The 21,456-nt window shown below is 44.3% G+C and overlaps 1 protein-coding gene across 1 annotated transcript; it reads left to right on the top strand.

The window, feature by feature from the left end:
- Positions 1 to 5,209: 5,209 nt before the first annotated feature.
- LOC125426019 (synaptojanin 2 binding protein) lies at positions 5,210 to 11,217 on the top strand. The gene is made up of 4 exons (XM_048484046.1): positions 5,210 to 5,343; positions 7,549 to 7,685; positions 7,966 to 8,061; positions 8,946 to 11,217. Exons 1-4 carry the CDS (start codon positions 5,280 to 5,282, stop codon positions 9,084 to 9,086), a joined length of 438 nt encoding a protein of 145 aa, XP_048340003.1. The 5' UTR covers positions 5,210 to 5,279; the 3' UTR covers positions 9,087 to 11,217.
- Positions 11,218 to 21,456: the final 10,239 nt, after the last annotated feature.

Raw genomic sequence — 21,456 nt, 5'->3', positions numbered from 1 at the left:
TGAGATCTGTCAACCATTATTATAGATAGGAAATGAGCCATCGTAGATGTGATTGCTTCATTCTTATCTGCCAACAAAAGCTTCACACGGTCCTTGTCCAAAAGTTCTTTCTGATCATCAAGCAATTGTCCAAGGACAAGTGTTCGGGCTTCGAATTAATTGGGCAATGATTAATTGAGGCTGAAACTTGTGTTATATTTCCTTGTCTTGGGTTGTTTTGTTTTGTAGTAGGTTTAGGATTTTGATGATTTGCGGTGGTGGTTTGATTTGTGCTAGAGTGAAACACAGATGATTGAGTTAGACTTTTATTGGGAGTTGCTCCGTTCTCATGGATGTTATGTTGGAGTAAAACACCTCAATCATATGTTGGTTTTGTAGTTCTAATAATTCCCGGGCCCGTGTCTTTTCACTCTCCTTGCTTGGTGGGTCCATTTGTAAGGCCCTTAATGATCTCCTATCAATGTCTATTTCAATACTTCGTCCACTTAACGGAATAGGGGTATGTTCGATTGGTGGAATCTCAGTAAGTGAAGTCACTACTTGTTTTTCATTTTTAGCTTTTGTTATTGGAATTTTAATGTATTTATGTATTTAAAATGTACATTGTATTGTTGGGGAAGGGTGGGATATAAATAGAACAATGAATAAATTTAATTTTGGCTCTGCTTTTTAATTAGTTTGGGGTTTTTTTAAAAAATATATGCTTGTTAGGTGCCTTGGTGACCCTGACTGGGTCAAAAGATGGGAAAGGTGTTTTTTTTTTTAAAAAAAGCTTTCTTGCTGGGTAACCCTGGGTCAGTCACTGTCTCTGCCAACATTTACTCTGCCGACATTTTCTACCCCATGAATAATTTTACTTCAATTATATCCCCCCTCAGACGTCTCCTCTCCAAACTAAAGAGTCCCAAATGCTGCAGCCTTTCCTCATAAGGAAGGTGCTCAATCCCTCAACCATCCTCGTTGCCCTTCTCTGCACTTTTTCAACTCTTCGATATTTTTTTTGAGATGTGGCGACATAGAATTGAACACAGTGACCAGAACTTCGTGGTGAGGACGCAAAGGAACAGAGCTCCAGCCTCCAGCTAGCAGAAAACTACTGAAAAGTGAGTTTAAAACCGTTTTACAAAGTTCTAAAGCGTGGCCCCACCTCAGTGAACCCCCCAGGCACACCTGGGGAGGTAAAGGGGACCCCCCCGCCAGGGGGGGACCCCAGGAAAAGCGTCAACAGGCACTGAAGGTCTAAAGACCGAGTACAAGAAAAACAAAAAGATGGCCGACCGGCGTTCGGCCGGAGGAGGAGACAGAGAAAGAGAAAGCCCCAGAGGAAACGTGGAGCTCCGGAGCCCACAAACAGCACGGAAAAGCTGCCCAAAGGCACCCCCAGACGCTGCAGGAGAGGGGGGTCGGCCCCAGACGGGAGCCCGGGACTGGTCAAAAGATGGGGAAGGTTTTTTTTTTTTTAAAAAAAGCTGTCTTGCTGGGTAACCCTGGGTCAGTCACTGTCTCTAAGACTAACTCATTTCACAGTTAGTCTGTGCAGAATAAGAACATAAGAGCATAAAAAGCCGCACCACTGCTTTATATAAAGGCATGACAATCTTTGCAGTTTTATTATCAATTCCTTTCCTGATTATCCCCAGCTTAGATTTTGCCTTCTTTACAGCTGCCATGCATTGAGTTGACATTCCCATGGAACTATTAACTAAGACGCCCAAATCCCTTTCCTGGTCTGTGACTGATAGCACTGACCCTTGTAGCGTGTATGTGAAGTTTGGATTTTTTGCCCCTATGTGCATCACTTTACATTTTGGTACGTTGAACTGCATTTGCCATTTCTTAGCCCACTCACCTAATTTATCAAGGTCTGCTTGGAGCTCTTCGCAATCCTATGCGGTTCTCACTACCCTACATAATTTGATATCATCCACAAACTTGGAAAAGGAAACAAACACTTTGCCTGGTATTTCCACATGCAGGGACGTAGGTATAGATTTTTTTGGGGGGGGGGTTCGGGATGTGCCCACCCCCACCCGCCCATAGGACATGGCCACGCCTCCTCAAGCCCCACCCCCAGCCTTGCGCTTATAAAAGCAGCTCTCCAAGGCTGGGGACGGCAGCCTCCCCCACCCTGCCCTCCCCTGCCTCCCACTAGCTGGGCTCCCAGCCAGCAGCTGGCAGTTCCTTCTGCCCTCCCCTCTGGACAGAGGCATAGAGGGAAAATGGAGCCCGATGCAAAATCTGAGCCCCCCCCGCCCCCCGACAGCCGCTGTGATGCTGGAATCCACCCCTAAACAGCATCACTTTCAATGGTGTTTAAACTAGAAAGCCCAAATTCTCCTTTTAAATCCACCTTAAAGGGAGAATCTGGGGTCCCCAGTTAAACAACATTGAAAATGATGCTGTTTTGGGGTGGATTATTCCCCACTGTGAAACAGCATCACTTTCAATGTGGCGTAGTGGTTAAGAGCAAGTGCATTCTAATCTGGAGGAACTGGGTTTGATTCCCTGCTCTGCCGCTCAGTGGCGTAGCTAGGGAAAATTGAGCCCGGGACAAAATCTGAGTTTTGCCCCCCCCCCCGGCATATGGGCAGCGCCCCTCCCCCTTCCCCACCATGACCAAACACCATCACATTATAGAACATGCCCCAACACATGAATCTGAACACACCCAGTGCTCCCTAGTTTAAACAACATTGAAAGTGATGCTATTTTTGAAGGGGGGGGGAATCCACCCTGAAACAGCATCACTTTTAATGTTGTTTAAACTAGAGAGCCCAGATTCTCCTTTTAAATTCACCTTAAAGAGAGACTCTGGGCTCTCTAGTTTAAACAACATTGAAAGTGATGCTGTTTCAGGGTAGATTTCCCACCCATCCACCCCAAACAGCACCATTGTCAAAGTTGGTTGTTGTGGGTTTTCTAAGCTGCATCCGGCTGTGGTCTGGTAGATCTTGTGGCTGGTATCTTCAGAGGTGTATCACAGAGTGGCTGGTATCTTCAGAGGTGTATCACAGAGAGAAGTCTGTTATACACTGTGTCCAGACTTCTCTTATAACAGACTTCTCCCTGTGATACACCTCTGAAGATGCCAGCCACAGAGGCAGGTGAAACGTTAGGAACAAGATCTACCAGACCATGGCCACACAGCCTGTAAAACCCACAACAATCAGTTGAATCTGGTTGTGAAAGCCTTCAACAATACTTTCAATGTTTTTTTTAATCTAGGGAGCCCAGATTCTCCCTTTAAATCCACTCCAAAGGGGGTGGATTTAAAGAGAGAATCCGGGGAAAATTTGAGGGTGCTTGTCAGGAGAGCAATGTTCAAGATAACAGTACCAAAATTTTAGGCTATCTTTAGGAGACTATCCTGATTATACCACCTAGGTTTAGTGAAGTTTGATTCAGAGGGTCCAAAGTTATGGACCCTCAAAATGATAGCCCCATCTGCTATTAGCTCCCATTGGAAACAATGGAGGATGGGGTCACCCCCTTTGGGGGTCCATAACTTTGGACCCCCTGAACCAAACTTCACCAAACTTGGCTGATATCATCAGGAGAGTCACCTGACGATAGCCTGAAATTTTGGTGCCACTAGCCTAAACACTGTGCCTCCTGCAGACCGAAATTGGAAAAAACAGTAAAAAATACAGAAAGCTTCAAACAAACCTGCAATTTTTCCGCCCACCACAAGGTGGCGCCCGGGGCGCTTGTCCCCGGATGTCCCCATGGTAGCTACGCCTGTGCTGCCGCTTGAGTTGTGGAGGCTTATCTGGGGAATTCAGATTAGCCTGTGCACTCCCACACAGGCCAGCTGGGTGACCTTGAACTAGTCACAGCTTTTCAGAGCTCTCTCAGCCCCACCCACCTCACAGGGTGTTTGTTGTGAGGGTGGAAGGGCAAGGAGATTGTAAGCCCCTTTGAGTCTCCTACAGGAGAGAAAGGGAGGATATAAATCCAAACTCCTCCTCCTCCTCCTTCTTCTTCGGACCTCAGATTCTCCCTTTAAATCCATACCGAAGGGGGTGGATTTAAAAGGAGAATCTGGGGAAATTTGGGGGGTGCCTGCTGTCAGGGGTGCAATTGTTAAGCTAGCAGCACCTAACTTTTATGGTATCTTTAGGAGTCTCTAATGATACCACCCAGGTTTGGTGAAGTTTGGTTCAGGGGGTCCAAAGTTATGGACCCTCAAAGGTGTAGCCCCCATCTTCTATAAGCTCCCATTGGAAACAATGGAGGATGGTTCATCCCCTTTGGGAGTTCATAGCTTTGGACCCCCTGGATCAAACTTCACAAAACCTGGATGGTATCAATAAGAGACTCTCCTGATGATTCTTGCCAGGTTTGGTGAAGTTTGGTTCAGGGTGTCCAAAGTTATGGACCCTCAAAGATGTAGCCCTCAATCTCCTATTAGCTCCCATTGGAAACAATGGACGATGGGGGCATCCCCTTTGGGAGTCCATAACTTTGGACCCCCTGAACCAAACCTCACCAAACCTGGGTAGTATCATCAGGAGATTCCCCCAAGCAATCCCTGAAAGTTTGGTGCTGCTAGCTAGCTTAAACAATGCGCCCCCTGCAGGCCAAAAACCAAAAAACACTAAAATATTTTAAAAACCCACAAACGGGTGGGCGGAGCTTCGGACATGAATGGGGGGGGTTGAACCCGAGAACCTCCCCCGCCCTTTACCTACGTCCTTGTCCACATGTTTGGATTAGGGTTGCCAGCTCTAGGTTGTGAAACTCTTGGAGATCTGGCTGGGGAAGTCTTGGAGAGAGCTCAGCATCAGTAGAAATGAGCTTGCTCTTTAGGAACAATGGGACAATTCTTAGCTCCTGTTGTCTTCAGATGTAGCTGGAGATCAGTTGTGAGCCCAGGAGATTTCCAGGTACCATCTAAAGGATGGCAACTTTTAATTTTGGACAGCTAAACATTTCCCCAGAAACTCCGTTTCAAACATAAAATCTATTGCAAAATCCATCAGATCAGTAGATTTTTAAGTGTGTCAACGCTAGAGGGAAGAACCATCTTTTGACCTCTTAGCGTCGCCCTTTCTGTAAACAAGCTCAACATTTTCCTGTAAGGGCGGAAAGAGGCAGAGGTCCAGCTGCCAAGAGTGACTAACGAGAAGTACTACAAATCCCAGAATCCTCAGCGTCTCTTCCTGTCGTGAGGCTGATGAAACTGAAAGTGTTGCGGTCGCGGCTGCTGTTTCACCTTCAAAAGTGGGGGCGGGGGGAGCGGGGCAGGTGGGAAGTAGAGCCTTGCAAGGGAGCGAAGCATGAATGGAGGGGTGGACTATCTCCTCTCGGAGGAAGTGATCGACCTCACCAGAGGACCTGCAGGTACAAGGTCGAGGGACCGGTAGTGTGTGCGCGCGCGTGTATGTGGCGGCGGCGGCGGCGGCGTGGGCTCGGGTCTGTGGCTAACTCATCCTTGGTCTTTTGAGCAGGCAGGAAAGCGCCCGGCTGAGGCCTGCATAATGGTGTGCCTTGTTTTGAGTTGCAAAGCTCAAGACCTTCGGTGTGTGGGAGAGGAATGCCTCTGCTTTAGCATATTAATCATAAACCCGCGGGCAGCGTTCCCAGTCGGTGCGGCTCCAAGAGCGAGGGCGGGCGAGACAGAGAGAGATCAGCCTTGTACGTTATTAAGTATAGCTGGGGAATTGTTAAATGTATCTTCTCACTCAAGAAGGAATCTTTGTGGACCCCCCCCCCTCCCCCAGAAGGGAAGAATTATATTGAGGATAATTGTGTATGAATGTTAAGTGGCATTTATGGAAGAATGGAAAACTACGCGGAGGATGAACTGGATGCTTTGATGTTAGTGGGTCAATGAGGCGCGTGTTTGAGAACTGATGCAAATGTGTGTAGAAAGTGTATACTTCCTGGTGGAATTTTCCCACTAGTCATTGCCTGAATTTAATGATTGTAGTTCTCACTGGAACTTCTGTTCAGATTACCATGGTGTACCCAGCAGGGAAGCCTGGATACAAATCTTTGGATTTAAGTAGGTTTAAAGGTTTTCGTAAGTCCTGCTTGAGGAAAATATGTTTTAGACGCAAGGGTAGTGTTTTAAGGAAGACACTTAAAATCTTTCTGATATGCCGTCAGCATTATGTAGCTCACCACTGTAATCCCAAATGACACCATTCTTGCTAAATGGTAGAGAAGATCTTAGCTACCATCCACACCTGCTTTGCATACAGAAGGTCCCAGGTTCAGTTCAGGGGCCTTGTCTTTTATTTAATTTAGTGAAACTGACATCATTTGAATCCCCAAAGCCACAGCATGCTTCAGGACACAGTAATTGCTTGAGAACTGCATCGTTGCTGGCTTCCTGTCATGCAGTCTTGCTGGTTTTATTTTAACATTAATGGAAGCATCCCAAGGCTAATGCGTATCATGACTTCTTAACAGCATTCTCTAGTTGAATGTCAGTATCCAACCCCACATCAGCCTTCTCTATTCAAAACAAAAGCTGTTAACATAAAAATGCTTTTCTGATGTTGCTAATGTTAAAAAGACAAAATGCTCTGGTCAGGGCATCTGCTGTGGCATTGACCTGATCTACACAGCTCTTCAGGGAAGGGCTGTAGACCACGAATCCTTTGCATATAGAAGGCCCCATCTCAGTTCCCTGGCAACCCCAGGTAAAAGGGTTAGGTAGTAGGTGATATTTTTAAAAAAGATCTTTACCTAAGCCACTGCCAGTCAGGGTAGAAAATCCTGGTGTACAGGTGTGAATGATATGCCTTGCATCACTCTAAGAACTTAACATAAGAAGAACCTTGCTGGATCAACCCAGTGGTCCATCTAGTCCAGCATCCTGCCTTACATGGTGGCCAACCAATTGATCTGGAGGGCCAATAAGGCATAGAGGCCAAGCCCTTCCTCGATGATGTGTCCTGGCACTGTTATGCAGAGGTTCATTGCCTCTGAATGAGGAGGTTCACTTTAGTCACCATGACTAAGGTGAGAATTATCCATTTAGTTTGAAAATATGTTTTATATTCTCGATAACAAATTTGCTCAAAGTGGTTTAGAACAATTAGTAGCGGGTACCATGAAAAACAGTAAAATCACAAAATAGTAGAATCATAAGGCAGCGATCACTAAAAGCAGCCTGGTCTAATAATGTAACCTGTGTACAGCAAACATCAACATGAAACAGCATTAATCATTGATATGAAGAGCAGCATATCACAGATAAAACCAAAGGATGAATTAAAGACATCATTAAAATGCTTGGAAAAATATTGTGGATTTGTGCCCAAAAGCTTGGTGCCCATTGGGAAAACATTCCACAGCTGAAATACCACCAGTAAAAAAGCCTCATCTTCTGTGGGCACCTTTCTTGGAGACAAATAGGTCTTGAGATGAAGATTGTAAAGGTTAGTCAAGTTTATATGATCATAGCCTTGTCACTGGGCTTAATTCAGGGCATTGACTTGCGCTACAGAGCAATAATCCCCATTTGGTGTTTGGAGCTCCTGACTTATTTCTTGACTTGCAGGGTTTCAATAGTATCTGTTTTATTCTCATTCCTAGGATTGGGTTTTAACATAGTTGGAGGAACAGACCAGCAGTACATTTCCAATGACAGCAGCATCTATGTTAGTCGGATTAAAGAAAATGGAGCTGCTGCCCTTGATGGACGCCTACAAGAAGGAGACAAAATTTTAGCAGTAAGTGCTCTTAAAGTTCTCCACAGAAACTGTTATAAGATTGAAGAATAATTCTTTAAAAAGTAAGGTCTGGAAAACCATTTTAGAGCCTTTTGCTGCAAGGAGATGGGTCTCTTTGAAAAATTAAAATCCATATATAATGTAAAATATTTGTTAAGATTTACAAAAACAAACAAGCAAAATTATTTTACTATCTATGCTGCTTTTACTGTTGTCGACATCCTCTGTACTGTCTTGTTTGTCTCCATGTGTGTTTCTTTTTAAAATTTTATTTTCCTAGGTTAATGGCACGGATCTGAAAAACATGCCACATCAGGTCGCTGTAGATCTGTTCCGAACTGCAGGCGACAGCGTATCACTAAAGGTCCAACACAGGGTGTGTATTTTTTGTTCCTCCAGCTTGCTCTTTAGGAACATCTGGTGCCACCACCACTTCATGATGAGTTTTTGTGATGGAAAAGACCCAGAGAATGGGGATCTTTGGATCCTTCTCTGGAGTTATCTTACCTTCTTTGCTGTACAAGGAGGCAGCTGTTGCATTTTATTGTTATACTTTTGACAGTCTTAATTGGCACAGTGCTCTTCAGTATGGAGGGGAGAGAGTAGATCCCTGCCTCCAGTAGCTTGCTGAAGAGAATCAAATGACACAATTCAAGGATGAAGAGTGAAAATGAAATGTGACCAAATTTGTTACGTCTGTTTAAACTCTGATTGGGTTAGGAGTTAAGATTGTAAGATCTTAATGAGAAAACTGGGCACTGAGGAATAATCAAATGTTTTTAGATGTTTTAATTAATGTATTGGGTTTTATTGCATTGTGAACCGCCTAGACCCCTTTGTAGATTAGGCGGTCTATAAAATCTAATAAATAAATTTAAAAAACTAGCTGTAAGCCAGGGCAAAGGAATCATTCACTGAAGTGATGGATAATTCGCTGGAGGAAAACTGAAATCTTTCATTTCTCTCAAATGTAACGGCGGGGGGCGGGGGGGAGATATGGCAACTAGGGCATAAGAAGTAAACAAAATAAATAAAAAGTGCAAATGGAGGAGAAGAAATAATAATAATTAATCCAGTTCACTTCTGCGGGGTTTGCTCTGTGTTCATTTCTTTAGGAGTTAATGAACACTCCCTGTGGTTATTTTTTAGCATGTGTTGGAGCAGAATCCTGCAGTTACCCAAACCAAACACTTCCTGTTTGCTTTAAGAAGCATGCCGTACCAGTTGTCTCTAAGGCAGTCACTCTTCTTCCCGTTTCAGCTGCTGCCTCAGAATGGTCCCTCAAGCCACAGAAGTGATGGAGATACAGGAGGTATTCCCTTGGCTGTGATTGTGGTGCCTGGGCTGGCCATCGCAGTTGCTGCAGTGTGGGCTTTCCTGAGATACCGACAGCGAGTGTGACTGATGCCTTCACCTTTAGCAAAACCCAGAGAAGCCTACAGATTTATGGAGTAATTTAAAGAGAGCCTATCAACACTTCTATTTTTGGACTGACATTAGGCGGTGGGGAGAGGAGACCATCTTTGCCTAACGTAAAGTTGTTGCTGCTGTCTGTACTGTCACAAATTTAATGTATTGGGAGATGGAGATAGGAAGTATGATGATTGTTTATGAACAGGAATGCCCCATTTCACTGATCTTCCATTCAGTTGTTCAATTCCCTTCTCTTTCCTGTGCCCCATGAATTTTCACGTACTTGTTATTTTAAAATATGGACTTTGATGCGACGGTTTTTCCTGTTCAAAAGTAGCCCTTTCATTTGTGGCCAGACAAGCTGCCTCTAAATCTTGGAAGGAACTTCTGACTAATTGCCAGTGCAGCGTGAGAAACTGGCATTGGTGTGTGTGTGTGTGGGGGTGTGTGTGTGTGTGTGTGTGTGTGTGTGTGAATTGCTTTTGTCTGCCAAAAAAGCTCTAGTGCCCAGGCCTAGTATCTACTTGGGGAGTAGGAAAATGCTATAGCCATTTTATGATGTAAGCCTTATTTGAAAATATGCCCTTTCTCTCAAGTTGTCTTACAATCCTTGGGTATTTCCATTGGTAGTGATAGGTGAAATGGTGATGGGGGATGTCTGATTCTATTTCTTTTTTTGGGGGGCGGTCATTTTAATGATATGCCTTCGAGAAACACATTGGGCTTAATCTTGTAGTTTCCTAGATGATGATCTCGCTACTGGTGGGCTACTGACATAAAATAAGTGTGAATGTTGTGGTATTGGGGTGGGTGGGAGGAATTACTTGGCACCGTTGGGAAGGGTGAAGGAGATGAGAGGAGTCAGCTAATTGAGAATCAGCACCATAAATGTGTACTGTTATTTGGAAGTAAGCTGTGTGAAAATCAGTTGTACAAGAAAGATGTTTCTACGAGATGCAATAGGAACATTTTAACGAAGTGCTAATAGGTATTTTGGTGCCAATTAGTTTATAAATATTCATACTTCTAAATGAACCAAACTGAATTACAGAAAGATGTGGGTTCCAAAAGCAAAATACTTCATTGGACTACTAGGGGTGTAGCTTTTAGGTAACAGAAAGCTATAATGGGATAAAATATTACTTTAACCCAAATAGTCTTTGCTGCAAGCTGTCTGCAGAGCCTCTCGGATAACATTGTTGCTAATATTGTGTTGGTCAATCCAGGTCTACTTCTTTCATGTTGAAGAGTTGGGTGATGTGGCTGCTGGGAGTGTTCCTATGGCAGGTATATACTGTAGAGGATGAATACGGTAATGAGCTTTAATTGTAGGGAAATATCTTGTCTGACAGCACCCTCCTTGTGTATCTGCATCACCCCTTTGATGCATTAGGGTGCAACTGGTTGGGCAGGATATGTTTGGCTTTGCTCCTGGGCCTTGCAGAGCAGTTAAGCAGCGGCGGGGGGGAATCAGTTTGAGCTGAACCTTAGAGTGCGCAGACTCTTGGATGTGCATCTACTCTATTCAGATTTAATCTGAGTCAGTTCACAGACTCTTCCCACCCCATATCACAACCCATATTATTTGCAAGAATCTTACAAGAGTGGCTTGTCTCTATGTGACAGAATTGATGACTGCAGTCTAAAACACCCAGACCTGGTAAATCAGTGGAACTCAGTGGAGATTACTTCTAGGTAAACATGTTTAAGGTTTATCAAGCTGGCTTTTAATTAAAGCCACTGAAGTACACAGTGTCTGGTGTTAGTGATGGATGTCCTGTCTTCATGCTATACATTTCTTGGCTGGACAACCTGAAGCGGAGCGTATAAATACATAGTGTAGTCTTTGCACCTTACTAGCAGGAAACTGTGTGGGAAAAATCTGTGAGATGGGGTGATGGCAAAACTTGAAGGAAAGCTGCAACAACTTCACTTTCAAGATGGTGACTGTCCCGTGCTGCTCATGTTGTTGAATGATCTGAAATCACTGAGGTCATATCAGTTTCCCTTTTCTCAGAGCAAATATGTTTTTGTATATTGCTAAAAAAAGGAAAAGAGAAAGTTTGTGGTCTGTATTATGCCAAAAAATCACATAAACAATATATGTACTGAGTCTTTACATTATGGTCTCAATCACTGTACTTTCCTTATCCTAGTGTCTCTTTTTAAAAAGCAGCATTTCCTGGAATGTTTTCTTGACTGGAAGGTTGCATGGTACAGTTCGCCCCACCCCACTGAACAATCATTTGTTTTGCCTTCAACCTGAAGGAAGCACCATCTTTTCCACATTCCCGACACTGGGGTGATCAAGAACAAGCTCAGCCCTCCAAATTGCCATTTCCCTTTTTGGACAGCTGCATCCATTCATGGGACCTGGTCCAGCATTGGGGTATCATGCCGCTCTGCATAAGCATCCTTCGCTTTTCTCAGGGGCAGCATGCATCTTTTGCATGTACAAGATTCCAAATGTGTGTTTCTGCTTTCAAATGGATATCAGAAAGCAGGAGATAGAAAAGTCTTCTCTTTTTTTTGCCTGCAGCCATGAGGAGCCATTTCTCATCACAGGAGGCAATCAGATCGAAGGACCAATACTTTGACTAGCCGCAGGAGATTTGCATGTGACACCTTTTAGCTAATGACAAAATACAAGACACCTTTTGAAGTGAATCTATTTGGTTTCTTACTTAAGGGCTTTCTACCCTAGTAAAGGTGGAAATATCTTATTTCATTCAGGAAGAGTTATCAGTAATTACCTATGAAGTTTTGTGAGATATTTATTTTTATAGGCAAGGTCTTTCCCATCCAAACAGTGCTTTTCCCCATTGTCTTTTGCTTGGAATCAGATGTATGGACTACCATGTGGCTTCTTAAATGGCAGCTTGGAGAAAGATCAATCTAGTGGAAAAATGAATTTGGTGTGCTGCTAGTTGGCAGCTGTAGCCAGTTTTATATCTGTAAATCTAGACTGTAATGGTATTATATGAGGAAATGAATTCTACAAGGATTTGAGGTTGGTCTTACATTACTGTTCCTCTTAGCAAGTTGCTTATGAATTTTCCTGAGTTAGAAGAACCACATACATGCCAGTTGGTGCTGCCATAACCTTGCTGAATGCAGAACATATACAATAAAACCAGCCCATTCCACTTTCCTCTGCCCCACTCCAATTACTATGACTTGTTTATTTATTTATTTTTGGATATCTAGGCCGCCCATTCCTGGAGGGGGTCAGGGCGGTGTACAATCAAAACCCACCAAAAAATACATTTCAATTTAAATACATTTAAAACCCAATAAAACATAGCAACAATATATTACATCAAAAACTTAAAACCAAGATGGCGACTTCCCTACCTAGGCCCACAGGAGGCCGTGATGAAACTTAATGGTTTATCCCGGCTGGCATGATGGAAAGGCCTGGCGGCACAGCTCCGTCTTGCAGGCCCTGCAGAACTTATGTAGGTCCTGCAGGGCCCTGATATCTGGGAGGAGCTCATTCCACCAAATTGGGGCCAGGACTGAAAAAGCCCTGGCCCTCATGGAGGCTGGCCAGATGACTTTCAGCCCGGGGATTCCCAGAAGATTCACTTCTGACAAGTGGAAGGACCTACTCGGGCAATATGGAGAGAGATGGTCCCTCAGGTATGTAGGTCCAAGACTGCTCAAGGCCTTGAAGGTTAAAACTAAAACCTTGATAATGGCCTGGTACTTGATCGGCAGCCAATGCAGTTTGTAAAGGACAGGTGTAATATGGTCCCTGCTCAAAACCCCAGCTAGGAGACAAGCGGTGGCATGCTACATGAATTTCAGCTTCCGGACCAAGTTCAAGGGAAGGCCTGTGTAGAGTGAGTTACAATAATCCAGACTAGAGGTGACTGTTGCCCACCGCCACACTCTCTCAAGCCATCTCAGCTCCCATTTCATCTTCCTTGGATCCTCTGAGTACCAGAGAGCCAGTTTGGAATGGGGGGCGAGGACATCTTGGGGCAAGCTCCTCGATTGCTTCAGAGAGTTTGGAGTTTCCGTTATGGCTCAGAAGAAAAATGTTTCTTCAAAGCTATTTGTAATGTTTTTATAATACCTTTCAGTAGATGCTTTAAAAAAATAGGCAGCTTTCTCCTGATGGGCTTGGGTAGATCAAAATCAAATGGTGGGGTACAAGGTCAGAAGTAGAGCAGCTACTAACACTGGAGATTTTAATTGTTGCCCCTTTGTGAACAATTGTTTCTGTTCTTCAAGTCTAGGTGAGAGTTAACCTTAGGGATGCTTGAACCGCACTGGTTGAGCTCACATCCTGTTTATGTATTAATTTACAAAATTTATATCTCAACTTTCTATCCTCGTGAGTTTAAAACAGTCACTGCAAAATCACATTTTAAAACAATCCAAATCAACTCCTCAGACACATAATTAAAATAAAATTAAAAGCAGCTAAAATATGTACGGAGACATTAAAAACAGCAGTTAAAACATTGGACAGGAAGGAGGAGTCCTTGTGGGAATGCCACACAAAACAAAAAGGTCTTCGCCCACTGGCAGAAGGTGGCAGCAGAAGAGGGCAGAAAACATATTTTGGGAAGAGTGTGACAGAGCTTGGTGGTCCTTTCTTGGGTTGTCACCTGCCTAGCCTCAGAAAGTGGGGGCACCTGGAACAAGGAATCTGAAGATGACTTCAATGGTCAGGTAGGTTCATAAAATAGTAGATGGTCCTTCGGGTATGTTAGTTCCAAACTATATAGAGCTTTGAAAGTCGTCCAGCACCTTGAATTATGCTCTGAAATTGGGAGTCAGTGTAGATGGGCAGAGACTGGAGTGATATGGTTCCTATGGCTCACTCCAGTCAGCATTTTGTACCACATTATGTTTCTGAACTTTTCAAGGGCAGCCCTTAAATCTCAGGTCGAACCTTCCATCTTCCAGTAGCATTACCTCCTTGTTGGGACTAAGCTTCAGTTTATAAACCCATGGGAGCTATTGTGGTAGAGTGATTAAGAGTGTTGGACTGGTGTCTGGATGGCCTGGGTTCAAATTCCCACTTGTGCCATGGAAGATCACTGGGTAATCTTAGTCCAGTCACACTCTCTCAGTCTAACCTACTTCACAGGGTTATTGTGAGGATAAAATGGAGGAGAGGAGGATTATGCTTTGGATCCCCATTGGAGAGAAAGGTGGGATATGAATGAATTAAATCAACAACAAATCACTCCCAAAAATGCTTCCAGGGGCCAGTTCAAAGTTTTTTCAGCCTCTGGGATCAGCTAGAAGCATAGGTAGAGCTGAGTATCATCTGCATATTGGTGACAATTCAGCCCAAATTCTGTCTTGTCCCTTATGCTCCTTAATAGCTACAACCGCACCCAAAGAGCATAAGAGACAAGATGGAATTCTGTGGGGCCTTTTAGGCCCAAGGCCTTAGCAGCAGTCCCCCAGCACAACTTCCTGAAACCTACTCTCTGGGTAGGTCTGAAACCACAGCAGAAATGCTTAGCCCATGTGGGGAAAGTTTTGTTTTTTTAAAAAAAACATTGTACCTATTTTGACATCCACATAGTTGGACTTGAAAAAATGAGTAAAAACATTTGCCCATACTGATGGAGGACAGGTTTTGTTAACATAGTCTGATCTGATGATTTGGATCCAACGCAGAGCATTTAAAAAATGATTGCAATGCTTCCTTGAGTTATGATGTTGCCATTTGCTTATGCAAGCTCTGATTGGCTGGGGAAGCAAACTATCTGCCAACCCAGCAGATCAGAGATAAAACTGACTATACACAGGTAGAAGAACCTCATGCTAAACAGGTTAGTAGGATGTCTTTTAAAGGTACTCAAATTCTTGCAGATTTAGGCCACCTCATAATTGCCTGTCATGAATATGCCCATTTATCCAATAAGTTCACTTCTAGGAGTGGGGATTGTAGCCTATTTATAGAGACCATATTTGATCAGTTTCCCCTTTTTTTCTTGGTCCCTTCCTTGTTTTATTTGCACCTTTGCAGTACTTCAGTGTATTTCAGTGGCGCCTATTCAGGGCAGGTGGCGTTCACAACAATGTCTGCCACACCAATGAGCTAATCCTGGCATCCGCTCACCAGAACTGCTACCACTGATTTTGGTAAATTTGCCTCATGAGCTCTTTTGTGGCAAAAATCACAGCCTCTCTCATTTCTGTTCCTTCCTGAAAGTGTTTATCAGCCAAAAAAAAGAAAAAAGGCACATAACTACCAAGTTCATACTTTCCCTGAATAATTTAAAATGGAGAGCTTGTGTAGATAGCTGTTGGAGTAAGTTGGGAAAATTTAATGAAAATAGTTTCATCTTTAGTTGCTGTTTCTTTAGTATTTAGTGGCTCTTCTTGAGCTTGCCTATCCCTTAATGCACGTACAGTAGCTACATCTGGAGAGAAACTGGTATCAAGGAATTTAGGATTATTAATGGGAACCAATGGGATAGTAGTTGTTTTAATATAAAATATTTATTGTTAACGTCACTTCAGTATCACTATTTTTGGATCTCTAATCCTGTTGAAGTCTCTGTGGATGGTTTACAGTGTGTCTTAGTAAAAAAAAAGGCTTAAAGGTTCAAAAGAAAGAGGATAGACAGACATAGCTTCCTTTTAGGTCCCATCCCCACCCCAGCAATGGAACTTTCTAAAGATCTGCCCTTCTTGTTCTCTTGACCTAGCAGAACTTCTGTTCTGGATCCACTGTTTTTCAAAAGGTGATGTAATCTCAGTCAAGGAAATACAACCAGTTCTGTATCTTTGGCTATATTTCTAAATCTTTGCTGCTTCTTGTAGCTAGTGGTACACAGATAGGTGATGTTCTCTGAGCACAGTGGTACAGAGCTATGAATAATTAATTCATATTGGGACAAGTGAATGGCAGATGAATGGGTGAAGCTGGACTTCTTTAGGCTGTTTCCTGCACACTCCCATGTAAATTCTGTGGACGGCCCTTGTAAAATGTCAAGCAGGCCACAGCAACCATCTCTACAACTTGCAAAGACTGGCATCTTTCCTTTTACTGTTAATCTGTAATGGATGAATAAGACCGACATAAAGGCTTTCTCTTCTACCTAGATGTGGCAAATGTTGTCTCAGCCTTCTTTCTGATCTCATTTTTCCCTGTAGATGCTCTAATAGTGGCATCCTTCTGCCTTCTCCACCAGTTCTTAAGAGATTACCAGTTCTGTTTTGGTCAGTATCTTGGCACCTAGAAGAGTGAAGCATAGTGAAAGACTAATTGAAAAAGTCTAAATGGTTTTGAGGAAGTCCACAGGTTGGGGTTATTTGCCCCACTGGGGTCTCTCCATGTTTTGATGGACTGCTTATTACATTTCTCCAACAGGGTAAATGGTGGCTTGGCAGAGCCATTTCAGGTGTGGAAGGCTTAAACACTCTCTCCCCACATGCTGTGGTCCAGTCCAGGTTGTGCTGCTAGGAAGTGAGAACCCAGTAGGCAACTTGCAGGCAGCTCTTACCAAAAGTCCTTATGGTGGACCCAGATACAAATCTGAGTTCTGTGTAAAGTGGAATCAGACTGTAGATTCTCTCTACAAGACTCCCATTAAGCAAATCCCATAAATACTTCCCTTCCCTCAGGTTCTGGAAAGCCAATAAAGAAAAAAAAAGTCTCTGTCTCCCCCCTCCTGAACAGTTGCCAGTCTTCAAAGCAATGCTTCATTTTAGTGGTTTGCTCTTAGAAACACAGAGCTCAGTTGTCTGTCCAGGAAATCAGTGAAAGAGCTTAGTTACTCTTAATAGTTATTTAAGCAACATTGGCCGTTTCTGCACGGCCCTTTAATGGTGCCCTGGGGACGGGAAATACGCCGCCCCCAGGGAGCCATTCGCACAGGCGGCGCTGCTGCAACGCAGCAGCGCCGACCTGACTCCGCTCTCTCTCCCCCAGGGCGGCGTCAGGCCGCCCTGAAAAACAACCCTTTAAAGGGTTGTTTTTCCCTACAACTGCGCGTGTTCCGGTGGCCTTGATGCGAACAGCACCGCCGGGAACACGCTGTTTCCCCTTCCCTTTCCCATTTACCTCTCGTGTCGCCGTCCTGCTGGCCTCCTAAGTCCCTCCCTCGCTGTCCTCCGACCCCTGGAGGTCGGAGGGCAGCATGGGCGGGGCTTAGAAGGCCCGCAGGATGGCGACACGAGAGGTAAATGGGAAAGGGAAGGGGGAAGAGGCGGCTCCATGGGGAGCCGCCTGCCATCTGCTGGCCTCTCCAGAGGCCGTCCGCATGCTTGCATGCGAACGGCCTCCGCCTCCACGCCGGCAGAATTCTTGCTGGCGTGGAGGCGCCTCAACGGCCGTGCAGAAACGGCCATTGTCTCCATCTAAATGAGTCTACTGGTTGCATTGGCTAAGCAATAGTTTCAGTAAAGTTGGAGACTTAACAGAAGGAAAAAAAAATCAAACCATTAAGCAAGGAATGCCTGCAAAGAAGGACTTAGGTATATTGGATTTTTTTAACCCGCACTTAAAATGGTCTTTGCTTTTCCAGTCATTATTTGTTGACTTCTTTTTGCCCTCCAGCTGACACTGATGATGCTGTCATCTAATAAAGAAATAGTGAAAAGTAGTGGAACATTTGATAAAACTTTGGTTGATTCATTGGGCTGTGATCTGCTGAGTGGTCAGTTCTGATTACCCCCCCCCCAATTAATAGCAGAGATATAAATAGATGATGTGATACATTTGACCTAATTTCTTCTAGTACACTAATATGCAAGTTTCTGTGCCTGTGGACATTGAAGCCAATTCCTAGTTGTAAGTCCTGAAGTCTAGAAGAAGTCTGAATTGGAGTGAGGGAGGGGAGGGGAGTAAGGGAGGGGTTGCATGCGGAGGGAGGGGCCACAGTATCTGGACATGGCCCACCCATCCTAGTGGCAGGGGTGTGGAGGGGCAGGGGCAGATGGCGCTGCGGCAGGGGCACAGGGCATGGCCGTGTCCCAGGCACAGTTTCCCCTTGCTCCGCCCCTGGGGAGGGGTGCCATGCAAGGGAAGGGGACAGAGGGAGGGGAGGCATGCAAGTGTATCACATTCCTCACAGCATGTAGAGCGTTGTGGGACCAGTGTGGTTATTGCATACGTGTATTGTCATTCATTAACTTGGACTTTTTGAACAAAAATGTCCTGTGGCAGTTGTTTTTAGTTACCAAAATAAGTGAATGAATAGCTTTGTGAATATGGTATAGCTGCTGGTTCTAGAAACACTGGCTATGAAAAATGATGAGGTCAAATACAGACAGTCACGATGGTTTAATAACTGAGGATCACCTGATGGTGGTGGTGGTGGAGGCATGGGTATGCAATCATAGATTCCTTATATCATTAGTCTGATGGAGGTGTATGTTACCATTTTAAAGGAGCTTCACAGAAAGAATCTGAAGCACAGATTTTATTAAGATGTTATGCCATTATCAACAGTTTGGTTATTGTTTCTACATAAACTGTTTTATGTTTTTCTACATAAACTGTGTCTACCTGGGTGCTTCTGGTCACATGTTCAAAAAAGGTACTCATACCCATTTTTTAAATTGCTGCTTGCCAAATGTATTCTTGCGTGCAAGCACTGCTACGAAAATACAAGAAAACACACACAAAAATAGGAAATTGTACACATGAATCATGCATGTGCAATTTGTATTGATGTAAGGCAAGGTTAAGTTTTCACATTCCATTCTGACATCACTGCTGGAGAGTTGAAGAAAAAGCGCAGGCACAGGAGGCATGTTCCCCTTTCCGGAAACAAATGGGGACCACAGGTGGTTGTTGCTAGGTAACTGCCAAGGGCTGGGATTAGTCACTATCACCTCTCTGCCCAGCAAGCCAAGTTCTTAGTCAATTTCACAGTTCATCTCTCCCTGCCGGCTCCAAAGAGAATGATGGGCAACATAATTGTCTAAGGGTTTAGACTACAAGGTTAAATTGAGACATTTGCTAACATGGCTTCTTTCCCCTGCAAGTCAAGTCCTTAGTCATTTGAGGCAGCTTTTCTGGGTCCCTGCAAAATCTGAACCATAAGACTAAGTCCTCTTCCTCCAAGTTGCCGGCAAGGGCACTGGGCTACTGAGAGGCAGGACAGAAGTAAGGGACCTTCTGTCTGCTTGCACAGATTACTCATAATTCAAGGGCTGGGCTTTACTAATGAAGGGTAAATTCAAACTATGCCTCATTGGGAAATTCCAGAAAGGAGCAGGCAAAAGCCTTCTGAGGCAGTGGCTCTGTTTATGCCTGCCTAGTGGATTTTGATTTTTTGGCGCAAGTTGGAGGCAGCAAGGTGAAAGAGTAGTTCAGCTTAGGGGCGGACTGGCCATTTAGCTTACGGGGAAATGTCCAAGGGGGCCCACTGCCATAAACCACCACTGATGCACAGGCAATCTCTTGCAACTCTGTCCGTGCTCTGGGGCCACTTGGTTCAGCCCCTTCTTTGGCTATGTGGAAGCAACGGGACCCCACTGTTGACCCCACTGAAGTGAGTGCCTCTGATAGTGCTCACTGGTTCCACCACAGGGAGCACTTGCCTTGTTCCTTGCTCAGCATCAGCAAGTATATGTAAGACAGCAACACCAACACACTGGAAGAGTTCTCACTTAGTGGTGAAGCCGGTGGGGGAACAAGGGGGGGACCACCTCACTTCAATTGTTTTGAAGCTCAGAGCAGACACTACAATTTTTTGCAGTTAATTTATGCTAATTATTGTTTGTCAAATGGCCGTGCCTCTTCTTAAGTGCCTAGCACTAGATTAATTATGGAGGAACACAAGTCCTATACTAGAATTTAATTTGAACTTTTTACCCAATTCCTAACACACCCTTATTAAAAATATCCTCTATTTAAAGCCTAATGGTAATCTCAACAATTAAATGGTTCAACTGAAAGCAACAGGGCCATAACACTCCACCAATCGCAAGGTTCACAGTAGCAACTCTAAACTTTCAAGAGGAAAAAATCCTCTCCAAACCAACCACTTAGCAATGAAAGGAGTAGAAAAGCAACAATAAACTCAAGAGCAGAACAGAAGCCTTTCAATAAATAAAACCAGCAAAAAGTGAAGTCAGTGGGGGGAAAGGAAAAAAAACCAATCAGAGAAAGCAAGCTAAGCAACCCAGCCTCTACCCCAAAGTCTGCAAAAAAGCAAGGGATAGGAATGATAAGGAAGGGGGAAACCAAAGTAAAATAGCAGAGTCTGATCCACAGACATGCTGAAAAGCAGGTTCAATCACAGCACAGGAAACACCACAGAAAAAGCAAAAGACAGACACAAAAGGCCTTAGGTCTTACTATGTCCTTTGGCTTCCTCTTCCTGCAACCCACCACCAGGCCCAAAGAACAAATGTAAAGACAAAGGATTAAGAAAACTTCCAAGACCTTTAAAATGAAGCAATTTTGTTAAAACCAGTTGATGATTGATTATCTCCGTCAGGTAGGCGGGATCCAAAGCCACTCCAGCTGCAGGGAACCTCCAGAGGTGCAGAGCAACAACTTTACTTAATTCAACTTTAATTACTGCTCCTGTTGATTTGCACAGCAGTAGGTTTAAGAACTGCAGAAGAATAGCACAACTGTCCTCAGCAGTGTTACACCCTTCTAATTCTATTGAAGTTAATGGTCGTGGAAGGATGTAACTTTTGCACTGAAGCTTGTTTCATTCCCCAAGAATTGTCATCTTTTGGGCTGTTTAAAACCTCAGCAAGAACTTGTTGCAAATTATTCTTGCCATTATTTCCAGTGCTGCTTTGTCTTGTCTTCCAGAACACAATTGCATCTATCCTAGAACCATCTTTGTTGTCTGATCGTAATCCTCCAGGAAGGTTCTGCAGTTGCCCAAGAAGCTACAGGGTCATGGGAGTATGAGAGAGAATTCTCTTTCATACTCCTGGCAACAGCCTACACCAGTGGTGGCGAACCTGTGGCATGGGTGCCAGAGGTGGCACTCAGAGCCCTCTCTGTGGTCACGTGCAAACAGAGAGCCCCCCCCCCCCAGCCTGGGCTGCTGGGCTCAATTATTAGCATTAAACCTAAGACCCAGTTTTGGGGAAGCAGTGTAGGTAACCCTGTTAAGCGCTGTTAAACCCCACTGATTTTCATGCGAAGAACTAAGGTGTGAGCCTTTCCCTGGGAGTAAGCTCGGTTGCTGGCAATGGGGCTTGCTTCTGAGTAAACCCTCCTAGGGTCGTGATTCACCCGTTGGAAGAGTTGCATGGTTGCTTCAAAACAAAGCCACCGACTACCACCAAGCGTACTCCTGAGTAACGCACGCCTCGGAGCCAATCGTTTTTTTCTAAACAAAAACTCAGTATTCAGGTTAAATTGCCATGTTGGCACTTTGCGATAAATAAGTGGGATTTGGGT

The sequence above is a fragment of the Sphaerodactylus townsendi genome, linkage group LG02, assembly GCF_021028975.2.
Source record: "Sphaerodactylus townsendi isolate TG3544 linkage group LG02, MPM_Stown_v2.3, whole genome shotgun sequence".
Classification (NCBI taxonomy): Eukaryota; Metazoa; Chordata; class Lepidosauria; order Squamata; family Sphaerodactylidae; genus Sphaerodactylus; species Sphaerodactylus townsendi.
This window is presented reverse-complemented; position numbering and strand designations above follow the sequence as displayed.